Source organism: Stegostoma tigrinum, chromosome 12 (assembly GCF_030684315.1).
Source record: "Stegostoma tigrinum isolate sSteTig4 chromosome 12, sSteTig4.hap1, whole genome shotgun sequence".
Lineage (NCBI taxonomy): Eukaryota > Metazoa > Chordata > Chondrichthyes > Orectolobiformes > Stegostomatidae > Stegostoma > Stegostoma tigrinum.
In genome coordinates this window covers 72,851,047-72,873,335 of record NC_081365.1, presented here as the reverse complement: position 1 = coordinate 72,873,335, position 22,289 = coordinate 72,851,047, and the positions used below count along the sequence as shown (strand labels likewise).

The following is a 22,289-nucleotide window of genomic DNA, read 5'->3' as shown; positions in this document are numbered from 1 at the left end:
CATTTTCTTCCCTTCCATCTTTGTATTTCATGTTCCCAATCCATGGGCCATACTTCCTGATCTTCATTGTGTACAATCTAGCTATTATATTTTCCAGTGGCCTTCTCTGTCAATGAATAATAGTCACATTGGAGAAATGACTATCTCCTTCTAGTCAATATTTGACTTAGGGACTCACTTTTAGCAGGTGTCCATTGAGACAAATGGCCTCATATTGACCATCAGAACTGATCTGTCCATTGTCAGACAAGCTGTTAAATGCGACAGTGTGATCCTCATAGCTGTGCAACATTTGATTATAAGAGGTACCTGGCTCCTTACCATTTTCTATAGCTCCTTCAAGAAACTACCCAGTTGCAGTAAGACTTCCCTGCCCTTACACTCCAATCCCTTTGAAATAAGGTCCAATATTCCATTAGCAAACTTGATTACCTACTGCACCTGGATGCTAGCTTTCAGGGTTTTATGGAACAAGTATTTCCACGCCCCTTTTGGTTGCAACTTGCTGCAATTTCTTTAGTGGAAATGTTATGTTCCATTAAAGGAACATACTAGTGACTCAAATATGTAAACTTCAGATTCACAGATTTTCTAAATACAACAGGTGTTTTCCATATCCAGTTTTGTTTGTACTTTCTTCATTGATGATCTAATTAATAATGGGTATTTCATAGGACACTTCATCTGTGCTAAAAAGAAATTCTACCTATTTTACAAGGAATAACCACTCTTTTCAAAATGGTTAGTGTATTATCATTGCCAAATCCGAAAATGGTAGAGCTCTCAAATTCCTTTACTTTGTCGTAATCTTCTTTCTTCAGACAGTCTACATTGTACTTTAGCCAGTTATTCCATTGACAGTAGGTATGCATCCACTGTCCAAAACTGCACAATTGAAAGACTGCCAACAGTATATTTGTCACTAGGCTGAATCTTTTTCTGACAAATGCAATGCCGCCTCTTTGATCTCAATGTCCATCTTCTTTCTCTTAATCCTTAATTTTGTGTTTGGTTTTGAATACTTTATTTTCATGTTTGGCACAATTAATAGCATAGTAACACACTGAATTACAGCTGAAACATTGATTGATTACACCCTGATCATTTACAGATGGTGAAATAATTGTAGAAGCAATGTATGTGGCTTCCGGATCTTTATTCAAATATTTTGAGAACAAAGAAGAGATAATAATGACAAGCCACAGGATGTCATTTGATGCTTCCGCAGTAGAAGGACGAGTGGAATCTTTAACCAAAGACATCTTTCAGCAATACAGCAGGATCTGGAGGACTGTGAACGCCTCTCATAATAATTTGATGAATCTACTGACGTGGCTAAAATAGCTGTTCACCAGCTCAATGAAAGGCCTAAGCTCTGGTACTGACGTGGGTGGCAGGTGCCTTTGATCGCCCTCACTTTATTTTCCAATGGGTGTAGCCCATGTTGCGGTACCTGGAATACATTTCTTTTCCTTTGAAGGCATATGTCCACCTGGGGAAATGTATAAGGACTATGTCCAAGTTCTCTTAAGTGCACCTCATTGGTCCTCCCTGTGGTTAGCACATTATCAAGATAAATGGCAATCTGGGGTAGACCTTGTAAAATGTTCTCCATTGTCTGCTGAAAAATTGCACAGGCTGATGATATCCCAAACTGCAGTCTCATATATTGGTACAAAATCTTATGAGTATTAATTGTAACATACTTCTGGCAATCGCAATCTAACTGCAATTGCACGTATGCATGGCTCCTGTCCAGCTTTATGAAGGACAGATCCCTACTAACTTTGCATATGAATCCTGTATGCAACGGATCCTGCTGTGAAAAGCATTTACCATTTGTTTAAAAGTCCCACAAAGCAGAACTGATCCATTGGGTTTCACAATCACTATGACTCGTGCTGACTATTCTGCAAATTATACTGTTTTGGTGTTTCCTTCGCTTTCCAGCCTTCTGATTTCTGCCTTTACTTTTGCAAGTAAGGCAAATGGCACTGGGTAAGTCTTGCAGAATTGTGGAATTGCTTCCTGGTCAACATGCAAGGTGGCCTGCTGTGTTCATCCAGCTCCACACTTTGTTATCATGCAAGGTGGCCTTGTCTCTTTTAAAGGTCCCCAGACCTCCTGAAAATCTTCTGGGTATTTAATTAGGTCTTCACTCAGGCAGTCATTTTCTAATCAAAAAATGTTATGTTAGTCCAGTTAAATCTTACTCAGACAATTTTGTCCCCATTCAAGCCTGGGCCCAAGACTTTTACTACAGTCAGTGTTAATTGAACCAGCTGCTTCTCATAAGAGACAGGAACTGAAGTTGTACACTTAATCTGTGAAGGTTCCCTGTTGTAGCTTCTCAGTCTAGCTAAGATCTTGTGCAAGTTTGAGGGTTGGAGTCCAGATCAAATTTTGGTAAAGACTGGTTTTGCGATCACTAAAATGGCCGCACCAGTATCAACCTCCAATAGGACCAGGTGACCATTTCACTTGAATTTTATTTTGATTGCTTCTGATATGAACATTGCTGAGCAATTTAACTGTACCAAAGCAGATGAAGGTGGACTTTCCAGCATGTGCAATCTCCTAGATGCCAGCCTAAGAGTTCTCTTAGTCAATTAAGGTCTCATGGGATTCTTTTGCTGACTTGAGCCTGTATACCAGCAGCAACTGTAATTGCTTGCTAACCCAGATCCTGAAAAAATTTTAACTATTTAGCTGGGGGTGGACTTTGTTTTGGAGTTTTGCTGTGCGCTGATCTAGAGTCCCTCTGTTCAGTATATGCCCTGAGTGAGGCTATGCAATTGTCTTCACTCAAGCGGTGTTCCCCAAGCTCAGGTGTTCTGGTGAGGATGTCCACTTCCATCGGAATGCCCTGTAACTTGTATGCTCCACCTGCCACACTTTCCAATGGTAAAGCCAGTTGCAGAGCGGTGGTTTCCTTGTTTAGATCATTGATCACATACATCAAACAATCTCTCAGCATCTCACTAAAGGTTAAACCAAAGTCACATGCTTCTGCCAGTCATATTAACCTAGTCAAAAATCCCGATACGGATTTCCCCTGGTTCTCCAATTGCCGAGTAAAACGATAGTGTAACAGAATTGGAAGAGGCTTGGGGTCATAATATTCCTTGACTAAATCAATTAACTTTTGAAAGGTTTTAGTATCTGATGCCTCAGAAAACTGTGGGCCCATAAGCTGCCAGAAGAATTTCTGGATGCTTTTCATCGGTCCCAATGTCACTTGCCCTGAGAGAATAACTCATTCTTTTCGCGTACTGGGCCCAGACTTTGACAGCAGGATCGAACAAATCAAGCTTCCAAAATAACGTGATTTTTAAAAATTATTCATTTATGGGATATGAGCATCGTTGGCTGGCCAGCATTTCTGGCCAATGCCTAGTTGCCCTTCAGAAGGTGGTGGTGAGCTGCCTTTTTAAACAGCTGCCGTTTGGAACCGCTGCATTCCTTCTGCTCTGGGTTGACCCACAATGCTATTAGGGTGGGAATTCAAGGTTTTTGAACCAGCGGCAGTAAAGGAACGGCAATATATTTCCAAGTCAGGATGGTGAGTGATTTGGAGGTGATGGTGTTCCCATACATTTGCTGCCCTTGTACTTCTAGATGGAAGTGGTCTTGGGTTTGGAAGGTGCTGTCTGAGGATCTTTGGTGAATTTCTGCAGTGCATCTTGTAGATAGTACACACTGCTGCTACTGAGTGTTGGTGGTGGAGGGAGTGAATGCTTGTGGATGTAGTGCAAATCAAGCAGGCTGCTTTGTCCTGGATGGTGTCAAACTTCTTCAGTGTTGTTGGGACTGCACTCATCCAGGCTCGTGGGGAGTATTCCATCACATGCCTGACTTGTGCCTTGTAGAAGTGGACAGGCTTTGAGGAGTCCGGAGGTGATTTACTTGCTGCCATATTCCCAGCTTCTGGCCTGCTCTTGTAGCCACTCTGTTAATGTGGTAAGTCCAACTGAGTTTCTGGTCAATGGTAACCCCCAGGATATTGATAGTGGGGGATTCAGTGATGGTAACACCATTGGATGTCAAGGGGCAGCGGTTAGATAGTCTCTTCTTGGTGACGGGCATAGCCTCGAATTTGTCTGGCGTGAATGTCACTGGCCACTTGCCACTTGTCAGCCCAAGCCTGGATATTGTCAAGATCTGTTGCATGTGAACATGAACTGCTTTGGTATCTCAGGAATTGCGAATGCTGCTGAACATTGTGCAATCATCAGCGAACATCCCAATTCTGACCATATGATGGAGGGAATGTCATTGATGAAGCAGCTGAAGATGGTTGGGCCGAGGACACTACCCTGAGGAACTCCTGCAGAGATGTCCTGGAGCTGAGATGATTGATCTCTTACAAACAGGAACATCTTCCTATGTGTCAGGTATGACTCCAACCATCTGATACCCATGAGTATTGCCAGGGCTCCTTGATGCCACACTCGGTTGAATGCAGCCTTGATATCAAGGGCAGTCACTCTCACCTCACCTCTGGAATTTGGCTCTTTTGTCCATGTTTGAACCAAGGTTATATGAGATCAGGAACTGAGTGGCCCTGGCAGAACGCAAATTGGGCATCACTGAGCAGGTTATTTGAGTAGGTGCTGCTTGATAGCACTGTTGATGACCCCTTCCATCATTTTATTGATGATCGAGAGTAGACCAATGGGGTGGTAATTGGCCGGGTTGGATTTGTCCTGCTTTTTGTGTACAGGACATACTGGGGCAATTTTCCACATTGTCTGGTAGATTCCAGTGTTGTAACTATACTGGAACAGTGCGGCTAGGGGAGCGGCAGGTTCTGGAGCCTCAGCGCTTCCTCTAAGTGTTGTTCAACATTGAGGAGTACTGATTCATCAGTTGAGGGAGGATGGTATGTGCTAATCAGCAGGAGGTTTCCTTGCCCATCTTTAACTTTAAGCCATGAGACTTTGTGGGGTCTGGAGTCAATGTTGAGGACTCCTAGAGCAACTCCCTCCTGACTATATACCACCGTGACGCCCCCTTTGCTGGGTCTGTCCTGCCAGTGAGACAGGACATATCCAGGGATGGTGATGCCAGACATGATTCAGTGATTACCATGAATCTATTGCCAATTGTTGGTAAATCCCATCTGGTTGACGAAAGTCCTTCAGGGAAGGAAACTGCCATCCTTACTTGGTCTGGCCTACGTGTGACTCCAGACCCACATCAATGTGGTTGATTAACTGCCCTGTGGGCAATTAAGGATGGGCAAATAAATGCTGTCTAGGCAGCGACGCCCATACCCAATAAATGATTGAAAAAAAAACATGCAGAAGTAAGTCACTTTAGGTCGGATAGGAGTGGATGTTTCCGGTCGCTGTAAGGTTCGGTTACAGGCCTGACCATGACCCCGTTTTTACAATTTCCCAACGGTCCCGAAACGTTAACTCTGTTTTCTCCTTCACAGATGCTGCCAGATCTGCTGGGCTTTTCCAGCAACTTTGTTTTTGTTGTTGTGTTCAAGAAGGTTTGGTTTGAATTGGATTGAACAGCGAGGAACGTGCTCGATGAGCCAAACGGCCGACTCGCGCGACTCAGACGCAGTCTCGCGTATTTCCAAATACGGCGCCTCCGGCGGCCGCGCACGCGCACGATCCATCGCTGGCTAGCCCTGTCCGGACCTGCGCAGGCGCACCGCACGGCTCCCGGAGCAGCAGCTGTCAGTTTGTTAACGGTCGGTGCTGCTTGCTGTCCCGCTCTTCGCTAGCATGGCCAATTCTGAATGTCCTCCGGTCCGGCGACCGGCCGTAGGAGTAGGTGTTGTGGTGACCTGCCGGGAGCAGCCGGGCTGTGTTCTTCTTGGGAAAAGGAAAGGCTCAATCGGAGCAGGTACTTTCCAGCTGCCCGGGGGCCACCTGGAGTTCGGGTACAGTCTCCTCTCTGCCGCAGATTTATGATGATCACTTTGTAGCAAGTGTGGAGATGTGCTTTGTGTGATGCAGTGTTTACCCTCCTTCTCGTATCTTAATTAGTTTCCTTTTCAGAAATGATTAGTAAATTATTGTATGCTGATTTAGGTTGCATTCAAAATGCGATGTATTCCAGTCGTTGGAATCAGTTATTAAACTCCGATGATTAGTCTCAGCCGGTTTGATAATCTTCTCTAGCAGCAACCCTACATCCAACGAAGACTGTGTTCAGAGCCTCCTCAGTTTCCATCCCTGCATCCCTCAGCGCCCTAAAATGTCCCCCATTTGCAATCGTACTGGGTATTGTCAACTTTGTGCTTACCCCCTCTTATAACTACAACTACTCCTTTACTGCATCCTGTTCTGATGATAGGTGCAAAACATTCATTTAGTGCCACAAGAAGTCTCATTCTAGGCTCGCCCTTCCTTTTGCTTATCCTTTTACTGTTTACACCTGGGATTACAGAATTGAGGGAATTTGCGCAGTCTTTGTATACTGATGTGGTGCATCACAATGATTTTTCCATTCATACTTTTTTTTGTCATTAGCAATGAATAATTGAAGAACGCAAGGGCAAGGGAGCTAGAATTCATTGCTTAATTAAGGCACCATATGCTCGGCAGTCAGCTCAAGAATGACCCTGGAACTGATTGAAGTAGTCTCATTACGTTTCTTAAGTAGGAAAATACCAATTGAATATCATAGATGCAAATAAACATGTGTTGGGGAAGCTCAGTGCTTCTGAAGAAGAGTCATATGGGACTTGAGCTATTTTCTGTTTTTCTCTTTACAAATGTTGCCAATGGACTCCTGCAACACTCTGTCTTTATTTCAAACCTCCAGCATCCAGTGTATTTTGCTTTTTTAAATTTATTATTCATGGGATGTGGGTGTCACTAGCTAGGCAGCATTTATTTCCCATCCCTAATTGCTTTTGTCATTGATGTAAATATTGGAACACCAACATGCTATAGCTTTCACTTTTATTTATGACATTTTTCTCGACTTACAGGGGCAGGAGGGGAAACAAGGGTACAGTTTATAGTGCAGTTTGTTCAAAAGAAAATTAACAAGCATGGAAACAGTGGGCTGAATAGACTCCACCTATGCAGCAAATATTTCAATGTAAATGAAAATTTGAAATTATTTCTGGGCAGTCTTTGTTTACACCACACGAGCACTTGTTTTTAGACACCATTTATAGGTTTGAAGTGTTTGAGAACTAGTATCATCAACATGACTTTCTAAAAACTTTATTTTTAAATAGAGAAAGCTGGGAAGACTGCGCTAAGCGGGAAGTTCTGGAAGAGACAGGGCTTCGCATGAAGAATGTGTGCTTTGCTGCAGTTGTAAATAGTATCAAGTTAGAAGAAAAGTATCACTACGTCACAATTTTCATGCAAGGAGAAGTCAATATGGATTATGATTCAGAGCCAAAGAACCTAGAACCTCAGAAGAATGAAGGTAAATTTATAACATTAAATTCTGATTTTTTTACAAGTAACTGGAGCAAGATTGTAAATCCATTCACAGCCTAGCACCAGCTTATCTCCTTTCAGCATCTTTTATGCATAAACAATATCAAAGAGAATGCGAGATAACAAGGTGTAGAGCTGGATGAACACAGCAGGCCAAGCAACATCAGAAGAGCAGGAAAGCTGATGCTCTTGGTCTAGATAACAAAGTGTGGGGCTGGATGAACACAGCAGGCCAAGCAGCATCTTAGGAGCACAAAAGCTGACGTTTCGGGCCTAGACCCTTCAGCAGAAAGGGAGGATGGGGAGAGGATTCTGAAATAAATAGGGAGAGAGGGGGAGGCAGACTGAAGATGGATAGAGGAGAAGATAGGTGAAGAGGAGAGTATGGGTGGGGAGGTGGGGAGGGGATATGTCAGTCCGTGGAGGACGGACAGGTCAAGGGGGCGGGATGAGGTTAATAGGTAGGAAATGGAGGTGCAGCTTGAGGTGGGAGGAGGGGATAGGTGAGAGGAAGAACAGGTTAGGCAGGCGGGGACGAGCTGGGCTGGTTTTGGGATGCAGTGAGGGGAGGGGAGATTTGGAAGCTGGTGAAATCCACATTGATACCATGGGGCTGCAGGGCTCTCAAGTGGAATATGAGTTGCTGTTCCTGCAACCTACGGGTGGTATCATAATGGCACTGTAGGAGCCCCAGGATGGACATGTCGTCTAAGGAATGGGAGGGGGAGTTGAAATGGTTTGCGACTGGGAGGTGCAGTTGTTTACTGTGAACCGAGCGTAGGTGTTCTGCAAAGCGGTCCCCAAGCCTCCGCTTGGTTTCCCCAATGTAGAGGAAGCCACACTCTGTACAGCAGATGCAGTGTACCACATTGGCGGATGTGCAGGTGATCATCTGCTTGATGTGGAAAGTCACCTTGGGGCCTGGGATGGGGGTGAGGGACATGGTATGGGGGCAGGTGTAGCACTTTCTGTGGTTGCAGGGGAAAGTGCTGGGTGTGATGGGGTTGGAGGGGAGTGTGGAGCGGACAAGAGTCCTGGAGAGAGTGGTCTGTCCGAAAGGCACACAAGGGTGGGGTGGGAAAAATGCCTTTAGTGGTGGGGTCGGATTGTAGATGGCGGAAGTGTCGGAGGATGATGCGTTGTATCCGAGGTTGGTGGGGTGGTATGTGAGGACTAGGGGGATTCTCTTTGGTAGCTATTGCGAGGGCGGGGTGCGAGGGATGGGGTGCGGGAAATGCAGGAGACACGTTCGAGGGCGTTCTCAACCACTGCTGGGGGGAGATTGCGGCCCTTGAAGAACGAGGACATCTGGGATATGTGGAAGTGGAATGCCTCATCCTGGGAGCAAATGCGGCAGAGGCAAAGGAATTGGGAATGGGGGTGGAATTTTTGTGGGAAGTGGGTGGGAGGGGGTGTATTCCAGATGGCTGTGGGAGTCGGTGGGCTTGAAATGGACACCGTTTGTAGGTGGTTGCCTGAGATGGAGACGGAAAGGTCCAGGAAGGTAAGGGATGTGTTGGAGATGGTCCAGGTGAAATTGAGGTTGGGGTGGAAGGTGTTGGTGAAATGGATGAACTGTTCAAGCTCCTCTTGGGACCGTGAGGCGGCACCGATACAGTCATCAATATAACGGAGGAAGGGGTTTTGGGCCAGTGTAGGTGCGAAAGAGGGACTGTTCCACATAACCTACAAAGAGGCAGGCATAGCCTGGGCCCATGCGGGGACCCATGGCCACCTTCTTAGTCTGTAGAAAGTGGGAGGAATTGAAAGACAAGTTGTTGAGGGTGAGGACAAGTTCGGCTAAGCGGATGAGGGTGTCGGTGGTGGGGGACTGGTCAGGTCTGCGGGACAGGAAGAAGCAGAGGGCCTTGAGGCCATCTGCATGGGGAATGCAGGTGTATAGGGACTGGACGTCCATGGTGAAAATGAGGTGTTGGGGACCGGAGAATTGGAAGTTCTGGAGGAGATGGAGGGCATGGGTGGTGTCACGGATGTAGGTAGGGAGTTCCTGGACCAAGTGGGAGAAAATGGAGTCCAGATAGGTGGAGATGAGTTCGGTGGGGCAGGAACAGGCGGAGCTAGTAGGTCAACCAAGGCAGGCGGGTTTGTGGATTTTGGGAAGGAGATAGAAGCAGGCCGTGCGGGTTCAGGGAACAATGAAGTTGGAGGCTGTGGGTGGGAGATCACCTGAGGTGATGAGGTCATGGATGGTTTGGGAGATGATGGTTTGGTGCTCGGGGGTGGGGTCATGATCAAGGGGGCGGTAGGAGGTGGTGTCGAAGAGTTGGCATCTGGCCTCAGCAATGTAAAGGTCAGTGCGCCATACCACAACTGCGCCTTCCTTGTCTGCGGGTTTGACGGTGAGGTTGGGATTGGAGCAGAGGGAGCCGAGGGCTGCCTGTTCTGCAGGGGAGAGGTTGGAGTGGTTGAGAGGGGTGGAGAGGTCGAGGTGGTTAATGTCTCGACAGCACTGCCACTCCCCCTCCCATTCCTTAGACAACATGTCCATCCTGGGCCTCCTACAGTGCCATTATGATACTACCTGTAGGTTGCAGGAACAGCAACCCATGTTCCGCTTGGGATCCCTGCAGCCCCATGGTATCAATGTGGATTTCACCAGCTTCAAAATCTCCCCTCCCCCCACTGCATCCCAAAACCAGCCCAGCTCGTCCCCGCCTTCCTAACCTGTTCTTCCTCTCACCTATCCCCTCCTCCCACCTAAAGCTGCACCTCCATTTCCTACCTATTAACCTCATCCCGCCCCCTTGACCTGTCTGTCCTCCACGGACTGACCTATCCCCTTCCTACCTCTCCACCCATACTTTCCTCTCCACCTCTCTACTCCTCTCTCCATCTTCAGTCTGCCTCTCCCTATCTATTTCAGAATCCTCTTCCCATCCCCCTTTTCTGCTGAAGGGTCTAGGCCCGAAACGTCAGCTTTTCTGCTCCTAAGATGCTGCTTGGCCTGCTATGTTCATCCAGCCCCACACTTTGTTATCTTGGATTCTCCAGCATCTGCAGTTCTCATTATCTCTTAGTTCTGGATCTAGACCCCTTTTTCAGAAAGAGGGGGGGATTGGGATTCCGAAATAAGTAGGGAGAGAGGGGGAGGCAGATAGAAGATGGATAAAGGTGAAGCAGCATCAAAGGAGCAGGAAAGCTGACATTTCAGGTCTAGACTCTTCTTCAGAAGGGTCTAGACCCGAAATGTCAGCTTTCCTTCTCCTCTGATGCTGTTTGGTCTGCTGCGTTCATCCAGCTCTGCACCTTATTATCTCAGATTCTGCAGCATCCTCAGCTCCTACTATCTCTGGATAAAGGAGAAGATGGGTGGAGAGGAGCCAGACAGGTCAAAGGGGTGGGGGTGGAGCCAGTAAAGCTGAGTGTAGGTGGGGAGTTGGAGGGAAATAGGTCAGTCCATGGAGGATGGACACGTCAAGGGGACGGGATGAGACTGGTAGATAGGAGATGGGGGTGGGGCGATAGGTGGGAGGATGGACAGGTTAGGGAGGCAGAGACAACCCGGGCTGGTTTTGGAATGCGGTCAGGAGGGGAGATTTTGAAGCTTGTGAAGTCCACACTGATACCATTGCACTGCAGGGTTCCCAAGCGAAATATGAGGTGCTCTTTCTGCAACCTTTGGGTGGCATCGTTGTGGCACTGCAGGATGCCCAGGAAGGACATGTCATCTGAGGAGTGGGAGAGTAAGTTGAAATTGTTCGCGACTGGGAGGTTTCCCCAATGTAGAGGAGGTCACATCGGGAACAGCAGATACAGTATACCATATTAGCAGATGCGCAGGTGAACATGTTTGATGTGGAAAGTCTTCTTGGGGCCTGGGATGGGGGTGAGGGGGGAGGTGTAGGGGCAGTTTTAGCACTTTGCTTGGGAACCCTGCAGCCCAATGGTACCAATGTGGACTTCACAAACTTAAAAATCTCCCCTCCCCCAACCGGATCCCAAAACCAGCCCAGCCTGTCTCTGCCTCCCTAACCTGTCCTTCCTCCCACCAATCTCCTCCTCTCATATCAAGCCCCACCCCCATCTCCTACCTACTAGCTTGACCTGTCTGTCCTTTCTGGACTGATCTATCCCCACCTAACTCCCACTTACACTCACCTTTACTGGCTCCACCTCCGCCTCTTTGACCTGTCTGGCTCCTCTCCACCCATCTTCTCCTTTATCCATCTTCTTTGTGCCTGCCACTCTCTCCCTATTTATTTCAGAATCCCGTTCCCCTGACCCATTTCTGAAGAAGGGTCTGGACCCGTAACGTCAGCTTTCCTGCTCCTCTGATGCTGCTTGCCTGCTGTGTTCATCCAGCTCTACACCTTCTTATCTCAGATTCTCCAGCATCTGCAGTTCCTACTATCAAAGAGAATACGATGTACTTTATATTGAAATCATTCTTTGTCGCGAGGGACTGCCAAAGCATAATGATACGTTCGATTAACTTCTGACTTCAAGATAAAAGTAATTCTCCAGAACAAGTCATTACTGCAATTCTAGCTTCAGTATTAAAGTTACTTATAACATTACTGTGAATCACTGACATATTTCTACACAACAAGCAGAAACCTTTGCTGGAGTATTTTCTCCCATTGCATTAATCACCTAATGCAGTACAGCTTAGTTTGTCAACCCACCAAAGGAAGCAGTTTAAATTACACTGTGAAAATGTTTTGATGTGTAATATACACTTTGGTACTGATATAAACATATATTTATGTTGCTTCTTCCCCCACTGATTTGTACTTGAATCTGTCTGGAACTTTGAATTCAGTTGAATGCTACCTTTTTTTAGATTCACTTATGAGACATAGGCATCAATGCGTGGGTCATCATTTATTGCCCATCCCTACTTGCTCTTCAGAAGATAGTGGTGAGCTGTCTTCTTGAACTGCTGCTGTCCATGAACTGTAAGTAGACCCACAACACCCATTGGGAGGGAGTCCAGGCCTTTGACCCAGCAACAGTGAAGGAATGGTGAATATTTCCAAGTCAGGATTGTGAGTGACTTGGTGGGGAATTTGCAAGTGGTGGTATTCCCACATATCTACTGCCATTGTTCTTCTAGGTAGAAGTGGTCGTGGGTTTGGAAAGTGCTGTCTGAGGATCTCTGGTGAATTTCTGCAGTGCACCTTGCAGATGGTGTAGTGAGTGCATTGCTGCAAGAGGGAGTTGATGCTTGTGGAGGTGGAGCCAATTAAGCAGCTTGCTGTATCTTGGATGGTGTCAACTTTCTTTGAGTATTGTTGGAGCTGCACCCATCCAGGCAAGTGGGGAGTTATTACCATTGAACTTTTGACTTTTGCCTTGAGGATTGTGGACAGGCTTTGGGGAATCAGAAGGGAAGTTACCCGCCACAGTATTCCTAGCCTGATCTGCTCTTGTAGCTGCTATATTCCTGTGGTGAGTCGAGTTAAAGTTCTGGTCAATGATAACCCCTAGGATGTTGATAGTGGGGAATTCAGTGATGGTAACGCAATTGATTGTCAATTTGCATGTATTCTAGGTATTGTCTTCTAGGTAGGGGGTTGAGTCAAAAGCTGAATCTTTGAGGTCCTGAGTTCCTCTGAAATACTTGACTCCTGTCTCCCTGCTCTCACAGTATTCTCCTCTACCCCCACCACTCGGCAAGGAATCAGGACAATTTTCAAGTCTCAATATGGGGTCACACTGGAAAAATGTTTAGGAAGTATGGGTACATTAGTTTTTCAAATGATTTATGAGCTGCATAAACACATTGCAAAACTGACTCCAAAGAAGAACGTATAATCAGTTAAATGCCGTCTTGCCCTAAACTTAATTGTAGTTTTGTTTTCATTGATCACAAAATGGGAGTTTTATGGAATAAAAAGCATGATGAAATACGATGTGATAGTATGATTTTGTTTGAAGCAGCAACTTTAAGTCAGTTCAACTGCAAATGCAGTATTGTGCAGATGTCTTGTCAATTACTGGTTACAGCAAGTAATGATTATCTGAATGGCTCTTTGGGATTAATATGGCTTCAGAATCACTCATCCATCAACTGGAGCAATGGAGTTAAATCACGTCTCTGCTGGAGACTTGATAACTCTTAAATAATGAAGCAATATGTGCAATTTTCAATCTGTAGAGATTAATTTACTCTCATTAGCCAAATTGGAATCCTACAAATGGGTGTAGAGTTTGAGGTAGTTTGAATTTGAAGCTGAAACATTAAGGGTTTCTGCTCCTTCTTGGACATAAAGAATTTTTTTCAGCTGTTTCAGCATCAAATCTGAAAACCATTGAACTTGGACTTTAATAACACCTCTTATCAAGACATGGAAGTCTTTCCCATCCAATTAAGTACTTGTTAATAACATAAGTTTCACATAAGCCTGTCTTTATTCTAGGTTGGGAGTGGATCAAGTGGGAAGACTTACCACCAGCAGACCAGCTATTTTGTCCTTTAGCACGTGTAAGACAAATTTATCATCCTTTTGAAGAAAAACTTAAAAATGCTGCTGGGAATCCATCAGTAAATGGTAATCATCCTCATCATCGTCTATGAGCCGAATACATCAGTTACATGATATGTACAATTACAAATTATGGTTCGAAATTGGAAGATCAGTAAAACTAATTGATTTTAATTATGAAGATCTGTTAACAAATATACTGAAGTCAGTAATCTGAACTGGGCCTTATGTGCATCTCCCACATTTAAATGCTATACATTAAAATGATATTAAGTAAATGCCAAACTATTGAGATGTATTTCTATTTTAGATACATGTATACCAAAAAAAATTGCTTGGGGAAAAACATTATATTTGAAATTCCTCACCTGTGATGTTCAGTTATGTAACATTTGATGTCATGTTTGTGGTTTATGTTTAATAAGCTCCCAATGCATCCTTTGTATAATGTGTTGGGTTGATTGCTGGTACCTTCTTTTGAAATAATGGGAATTAGGGGAGGTATTTGCCGATCTGATTTATTCCTTTGATTTTTGACTCCAGAAAAATTCAGAAAAAGATTACTACTTAGTGGTCTGTTTTTAGAGGAGTCTGTTCTATCATTATTGTGGTCAACATATTTACTGTGTTTTCATGCTACAACACAAGATCCCACACTATCTCCATGACCTTTGCAGCTTCAGCTAGACAAACAGCAGATAATCTTCACCTAAAGTGGATCACCTTCCTTTTCTTCCATTGATAGGTGTTGTTTGGTTTCCTGATCCATGCTCCAAAATGCAGGCCATCATCCAGGTGCCATTGTTAGCCTTATAACACATGCGTAAAGACTTGAAATGTGCAAAGTGGCTTCTTGCACTTCAATTATAAGAAACAGCAGCTTTTCAATGACATCTAGATTGGTGCAGACCATACTGTTGACATGTTTTTTTATTCAGTTTCCACCATTAAATGTTCAATTTTTAAAGTGGATTCTGGTAAAACTATGGTAAAGCAGTCCATTATACAGTCATATTATACATTTCTTGGCACAATCACATATAGGAAGAGACCACTTTCTAGCCATCACAGCAAGATTGCCCATGAATTTTCACTCTGCCCAACTTCACTCCAATTGGTTGGCATCATCAACTGACAAGCGTTGCGTGAGTTTGGCTAATCCAGAGTTACCAGTCCAGAACTTTAGTTTCTCATGAGTATCTTTCTGTGGATTTCTTATTGTGCCAACATGAATGGCTGACAACTTCAGATCTGGAATTTTCTGTTATCTGAATTTGACTTTATGAGCAGAATGTATAGCGAAATCACATTCTCAGTATAATGCATGAAGCCTGTGTTAACCTTTTAGATGGATAAGGATCTGGACATCTTCATGCATGAATCGTAAAGTTTGTATGCTGTTACAGCAGGTCATAAGGATAACAAACAGAATTTTGCTATTCATTGTAAAACAAAGAGTATGTGGTACTATTATTCAAGAAAGGTGCTGAGGCTAAACCAGGGACATACAGCCCAGTGAGTCTAACGTCCGTGGTAGGGAAATTATTGGATTAAAAATCTGAGGAACAGAATTAATCTCGAAATGAAAAAGCAAAGGCTAACTAAGGATATTCAGCACAGTTTTGACAGGGTAGATTGTGTCTAATAGAATTTGAATTTATTAAGGTGGTCACTTGGTCTGGTGATGAGGATAGTGTAGTTGATGTAGTCCACATGGATTTCTGTAAAACCTTTTGACATGGTATTGCACTGGCAGATTGATCTCAAAGCTAAGAGCCACAGAATCCAAGGCGGTTTAGATCCAAAAATGAGTTAGTGGCAGGAAGCATACGGCAATGGTCAAAGATGGAAACCACAGGATTCAGTGCTGCGTCCCTTGCTGTTGTTGTGTATATTAATGATCCAGACATAAATTTAGGAGGCATGATCAGAAGACAGGTGACACAAAAATTTGTGTGGTAAATAGCGAGGAGGAACGCCTTATACTACACAATGATATAGACTGCTTGGCCAGATGGGCTGAACAGTGGCACGTGGAATTTAATTCTGAAAATTGAGGGGTGATGCATTGTGGGAGGATTAACAAGGCAAAAGGAGCAGACAGTGAATGGTAGGATCCTAGGAAATACAGAGGATCAGAGGGACCTTGGTGCGCATATACATTATCCTTGAAGGCAGCATATGGAATACTGGCAGCAAGTGATAGACAGAGCTAAGGGATCTCACAACCAAGGGATAGGATCTAAGCTCTGCAGTCCAGCCACATCTAGTCATGAATGGTGGTGAACAATTAAACTCATTGGAGGAGGCGGCTCCACAAATATCCCCATCCTCAATGATGAAAGAGCCTAGCACATCATTACAAAAGATAAGGCTGAAGTATTCGCAGCAATCTTCAGCCAAAAGTGCTGTGTGGATGATTCATTTCAGCCTCCTCTGGTGATCCCCAACATTACACATACCAGTCTTCAGCCAATTTGGTTCACTCTGTGATATCGAGAAACGGTTGGAGACACTGGATACTGCAAAGGCTATGAGCCCTGACAACATTCCAGCAATAGTACTAAAGACTCGTGCTTCAGAACTTGCTGCTGCCCTAGTCAACCTCTTCCTGTATATTTATAACATTGGTATCTACCCAGCAATGTGGAAAATTGCCCAGGTATGTCCCGAACACAAAAAGCAGGACAAATCCAACCTGGCCAATAACCGTCCCATCAGTCTACCTTCAATCATCAGTAAAATGATGGAAGGCGTCACCAGCAGTGCTGTCAAGAAGCACCTGATCAGCAATAATCTGTGATGCCACTCAGCTCCTGATCCATTTAAAATCTTTTTTTCAAACAAAAAGAGCTGACAGTGACAGCCTTTCACATCAAGTCTGCATTCGATCAAGTATGGCATCAAGGAGCCCTGGCAAAACTGGATTCAGTGGGTATCTAGGGCAAATATCTCTGGTGGTTAGAGTCATAACTGACATATAGGAAGATGGTCGTGGTTGTTGAAGGTCAATCATCTCAGCTCCAGGACATCTCTGCAGGGGTTCCTCAGGGTAGTGTCCTCAGCCCAACCATCTTCAGCTGCTTCATTAACGATCTTCCCTCCATCATAACGTCAAAAGTGGGAATGCTTGCCGATGTTTGCAATACGTTCAGCACCATTTGTGATTCCTCGGACACTGAAGCAGTCCATGTGCAAAAGCAACAAGATCTCAACAATATCCAGGCTTGGGCTGACAAGTGGCAAGTAACATTCGTGCCGCACAAGTGCCAGGCTATGGCCATCACCAATAAGAGACATTCTAACCACCACCCCTTGACATTCAATGGTGTTACCATCATGGAATCCCCCACTATCAACCCCCCAGGATGTTATCATTGACCAGAAACTCAACTGGACTCACCACATTAACAGAGTGGCTACGAGAGCAGGCCAGAAGCTAGGAATACTGTGGCAGTTAAGTCACCTCCTGACTCCTCAAAGCCTGTCCACCATCTACAAGGCACAAGAGGAGTGTCTTGGAGTACTCCCTACTTGCCTGGATGAGTGCAGCCACAACACATTCAAGAAGCTTGACCCTATCCAGGATAAAGCAGCCGGCTTGTTTGGTACTACATCCACAAGCATCCACTCCCCCCATCACCGACGCTCAGTTGCAGTGTGTTCTATCTACAAGGTGCACTGCAGAAATTTACCAAGGAACCTCAGACTGCACCTTCCAAACCCACGACCATTTCCACCTAGAAGGACAAGGGCAGCAAATGTATGGGAACACCACCACCTCTAAGTTCCCCTCCAAGCCGCTCACCATCCTGACTTGGAAATATATTGCTATTCCTTCACCATCACTTGGTCAAAATCCTGGAATTCCCTCCCTAATGGCATTGTGCGTCAACCTACAGCTGGCGAACTGCTGTGGTTCAAGAAGGCAGCTCACCACCATCACCTCCAACACAACTAGGAATGGGCCAGAAATGCTAGCCAGCCAGTGACATTATTTAGTCCAGAGAACTTTGTATAGTTACGGTCACCACACTGCAGGAAGTATGTGATTTTTCTCAAGAGGATGCACAAGAGATTCACCAGGATGTTGCTTGAGTTGGAGCTATGAAGAGAGACTAGGTCAGCTGAAGTTGTGTTCCTTGGACAGAAGGCTGAGGGGAAATCCGATTCAGGAGTACGAAGTTCTGTGGGGCATGGACAGGGTGGATATAGAAGAACCTTTGCCTTAGTGGAGGAGTCAATACTAAGGCACACCATTTAAAGGTAGGGTACAGGAGGTTTAGAAGGGATTTGAGGAAAACAAATTTTGCTCAGAGGGTTGGGAGTATCTGGAATTCACTGCCTAAAAGGGTGACAGGTGAGAACATTCAAAGATTTAGGAACTATTTAGATGAGCATTTGAAATGCTATAGTATAGAAGACCAGGGACAAGTACTGGAAAATAGGATTAGAAGTTATTTGATGGCCAGCTCAAATACAATAGGTCAAATGGCCTCTTTTCATCCTATAAAAACTCTGACTCTTAATATTTAACCAGAACCTCCGTCGGTATTCTAATATTTACCAAGTCTTGTTCACTATTTTTGCTCTCAATCTTCTAAACAGTTCAAATTTGAAAGACAAGTCCATGTGTTCGTACTCCTCCATGGCCTCATCCCTTTCCCAAATCCACAACCTCCTTCAGCCTAACATTCCTTTGTGAATTATTCATTCCTCTAATCTGACATTCTATACATCTACGGCATACTTTACCTAACCAATAACTGTTTAGACTTTTAAGCGCTAGTCTCCCAGTACATATGTGAAGACTGTAACTTGCTGACAATATAAAAGAGAGTTTTCCATAATTTATTTACAACATATGTATTGGATCATTATATTATGAAATGTACATCTCCAAAACAACGTTTATGATTTGTTTAGTTTGCATTATTGTGGAAAATTTGTTTCAATATCACAATGTAATAGTTCCTCTAGTTATCTTTTAACAAAATTTTTATGGGGCTTGCCAAGTTTAACAGTGTCAACTTTTGAGAAGATAGGAGTTTGAAAATGGTATTTTAAGTGTCCACTGGCAAATTATTCACTTTCAGGTTGGTGTAACACACCAAGGTACAAAGTGCAATCTCATCAACCTATCTCAATAGTGTACTTTTACACAACCTCAGAACAAGAATTTCTATTATAACAGATGAAAATTATTCTATTTCTTCACTGCAATTGCAGGGGTGCACTCACTGCATTTGTAGTTAGTGCCTGTGACATTAATGTCAGGGATGCTGCAGGTGGCTTCACGCTAAAACTAACCCCACATTCAGTGTGCAACAGCAAAACACGGACATGAGAACAAATTAAGACAGATAGAGGTGGTGCTTGACTGATGACTGTGCAACCTAAAGAATGAGGTTCCATTTTACTGTTGAGGATCTGTGAACGTTCATGTGTACTTATGAACAGATGTTTATATTGTACTGTATTGCATTCCAACTTGCATATAAATTGACTTATGAATGTACTTGAATGGAACCAACAGGTAGAACACTAAACAAGTGCAGCACAAGAACAGGCCCTTCGGCCCACCATATCTGTGCTGATCATAACACCATTTGAAATAAATCCCACACAGCTTAACATGGTGCATATTCTTCTATTTCCTGCCTGTTCATGTGTCTGTCTAAACTCCTCAAACTTTGTTAACATATCTTCTTGGTTATGCTTTATCCCCTGGCAGCGTGTTTTGGCACCTACCACCGTCTGCATGTAAAAAGTTTACTCACACATCTCCTTTAATTTTCCCCTCTCACCTTAAACCTTCGCCCCTTAGTACTTAACATTTCCACCCCGGGTAAAAGACTTCGACTATCCAACCTATCCGTGCCTCTGCAATTTAAATACATTTATTAGATTGCCACTCAGCCTCTATGCTCTATGGAAAACAAACTAAGTTTGTCCAACCTTTTCCTGTGGCTAATACACTCTAATCAGGCAGCGTCCTGGTAAACCTCTTCTTCGGCCTCTCAAAAGCCTCCACTACCTTTATGTAGTGTGGGGACCAGAACCGCACACAAAACTTCAAATATGGCCTAACTAAAATCTTATACAGTTGCAACATGACTTGCCAACTGTTATACTCAATACCTAAACCAATGAAGGTACTTTCAGGGAGCTATGGACTTTTTCCTTAATGTTATTCTATATATTAATGCTTCTAAGGATCCTGTCATTTACTCTTTTCTCTTGCATTTGACTTTCCAAAAATGCATCACCTCACACTTGACAAGTGGACCAGGGACTAAACTCTAGTTGTCATCTCTCCGCCCAACTTTCCAAATGATCTTTATTCTGCTATATCCTTTCATAACCAACTCACTATCCACAAAGTTCACCAACTTGTGTATTGTCTGAAAACTCCAAAATCAGACCATCTACATTTTCATCTAAATCACTTACATTATAAAGAGGTCTCTGCTCAAATGCTTGCGAAATACCACTGGTCACAGATCTCCAATCAAAAAAAAACACCCATCCACAACTCCCTTCTATCTTCTATGACCAAGCCAATTTTGCATCCAACTTGCCAACTCACTGTGGATCCGTGTGACTGAATCTTCTGGACCAGCCTACCACAAGAGGCCTTGTCAAGTGCTTTAATAAAATCCAGGTAGACAACATCCACTACCCTATCCTTCACCATCTTTGTCACTTCTTCAAAAAAAACAACTCAATTTTGTGAGACAAGATCTCTGCAGCATAAAACCATGCTGACTATCTCTAATAAGTCCAAATAGGATAAGGATAAGTAATAGTACACTGTATTGCATACACTGGTGGACTGCTTGCAAATGCTAACAGCGATACACTCAATTTCTTAACCTATCACATTATAAGTAAAAAGTGCATGACCAGAGTTCATTTAATGTGTCCTAGGCAGTTAAATCTCCTAGTTCCAGTTTCACGTATCGTTGCAATAAAGTTTTGTTTTGTTTCTTGGCTTGCATCTCACACTAGCTGTTAGACAGGGTGACATCAAAGCAGACGGCAAGTGAGGTAATGAGAATGAAGTGAAGATTGGGACAAGAAGCAGCAATCAGTGGACATAATAACTTCAGTAGTGCCAACTTCCTGATCCAGTGCATTGGCAAGAGATACAATGAATTAGAACACTCCATCGGACACTTATGCAGTAACCAGGGAGAATGACCGATTTCTACTTGTGGATGAATGTTAAACAATAGCGTCAATATTTGAGTTTCTGTATTAGGTATAAAAGTCTTCAGAATAAATAATGCCCGGTTTCTTACTATCTGGTGTTACCACATTTTACTAAAATAAAATATAATCAAGGATATTCACAACGGACAACAAGTTCAGCATGAAGAAAAATTTTCTGTTTTTAAAGCAAAGTTTTATCCATGTTCATCAAAGTACACTTTCTTGATGTGTTCCTATCAGGTCAGCATCAACAGCATTGGGTAGAAAGGAGCAGAAGAGCAGTGGAAAGAAAATGAATTTCCAATGCGATAAGTTCAAACATTGAAACCAAGAACGTGTCTTTTTCTGTTCAATCAATCAGAGTCACTACTACTGCTTGAAGAATCAGTTGACATAACTTCCACATCATCTTCATTCTCTTTGTTATGTCCAGGAGGGTCCAGCATAAAATCATTGCTGTGGTTTGGAGGCAGTAGGTTGAGGGACATGTCATTTGACTGCCATGGGTATTGAGGTGCAAGTACATCTGAAATACAGAAAGTTTTCATGAAATACAACTGTATTTTATCTAAATCTGTAAAAAGAGAGGTTCTTAAATTTTATTCAAGATAGTTATGAAACTTGTAACGTTGTCTCCAGTGTTACGGGTTCAGTGTGCTTTCTCATTTTAACTCCTGTTCTTGGAACATAATCAATAGTATCCTAAGAGATCCTTTACAGGACACATGTCAATTATGTCAAACCCTTAATATGGTGTACCCTTCCATACTTATATACATTTAGCTTTATGACACCATTTTAAATGCTTGATATCAAATTATATTTGCTTCTAAAAGAAAATTAAAGTACAGAACAAAGAAAGTCCTATAAAGCACAAGTCGCATAAAAAAAAGACACAAGTTATGCTTCCCAGACTTGAAGTAAACGTGTTATGATCCCAGCTGACAGCACTATAGGACAAGTTACATCCTAAACTGAAATCTGGCTTGATAGATCATAAATTGTTTTAGGTTTTTAAACTAGGTGAACTTTCACCAAAACAAGCACGTAATGCTGCAAATTTGGTTTGAACAACAAAAACAAGTTGGCTATGCAAAAGAAAAAAAGATAAAACAGAATAAACCAAAGTGACTATATAAAGCGTAACTCAAAAGATTTCAAAACACACAGCAAAATACAATCTCATTAATCCCAAAAGCATTCA

General features: G+C 43.6%; 2 protein-coding genes across 3 annotated transcripts in view; one reads left to right on the top strand and one right to left on the bottom strand.

Annotated features, from left to right (window-relative positions):
• Positions 1-5,663: 5,663 nt before the first annotated feature.
• nudt15 (nudix (nucleoside diphosphate linked moiety X)-type motif 15) lies at positions 5,664-21,176 on the top strand. The gene is made up of 3 exons (XM_048540113.2): positions 5,664-5,899; positions 7,211-7,407; positions 13,805-21,176. Exons 1-3 carry the CDS (start codon positions 5,742-5,744, stop codon positions 13,960-13,962), a joined length of 513 nt encoding a protein of 170 aa, XP_048396070.1. The 5' UTR covers positions 5,664-5,741; the 3' UTR covers positions 13,963-21,176.
• med4 (mediator complex subunit 4) overlaps positions 21,167-22,289 on the bottom strand; it is a 20,929-nt gene continuing 19,806 nt past the window's right edge. For both annotated transcript variants that reach the window (XM_048540288.2, XM_048540289.2), the window contains exon 8: positions 21,167-21,611. In XM_048540288.2, coding sequence (XP_048396245.1) covers positions 21,439-21,611 — 173 coding nt within the window. In that variant the 3' untranslated portion in view covers positions 21,167-21,438. The remainder of the gene's footprint in view (positions 21,612-22,289) is intronic.

What these genes read in the sequence shown, in the direction of transcription:
- nudt15 (XM_048540113.2), top strand. Translation starts at nt 5,742, where the DNA reads ATGGCCAATTCTGAATGTCCTCCGGTCCGGCGACCGGCCGTAGGAGTA. An exon ending in GGGGGCCACCTGGAGTTCGG is followed by an intron (nt 5,900 to 7,210) that starts GTACAGTCTCCT and finishes ATTTTTAAATAG; the next exon opens with AGAAAGCTGGGAAGACTGCG. An exon ending in AGAACCTCAGAAGAATGAAG is followed by an intron (nt 7,408 to 13,804) that starts GTAAATTTATAA and finishes TCTTTATTCTAG; the next exon opens with GTTGGGAGTGGATCAAGTGG.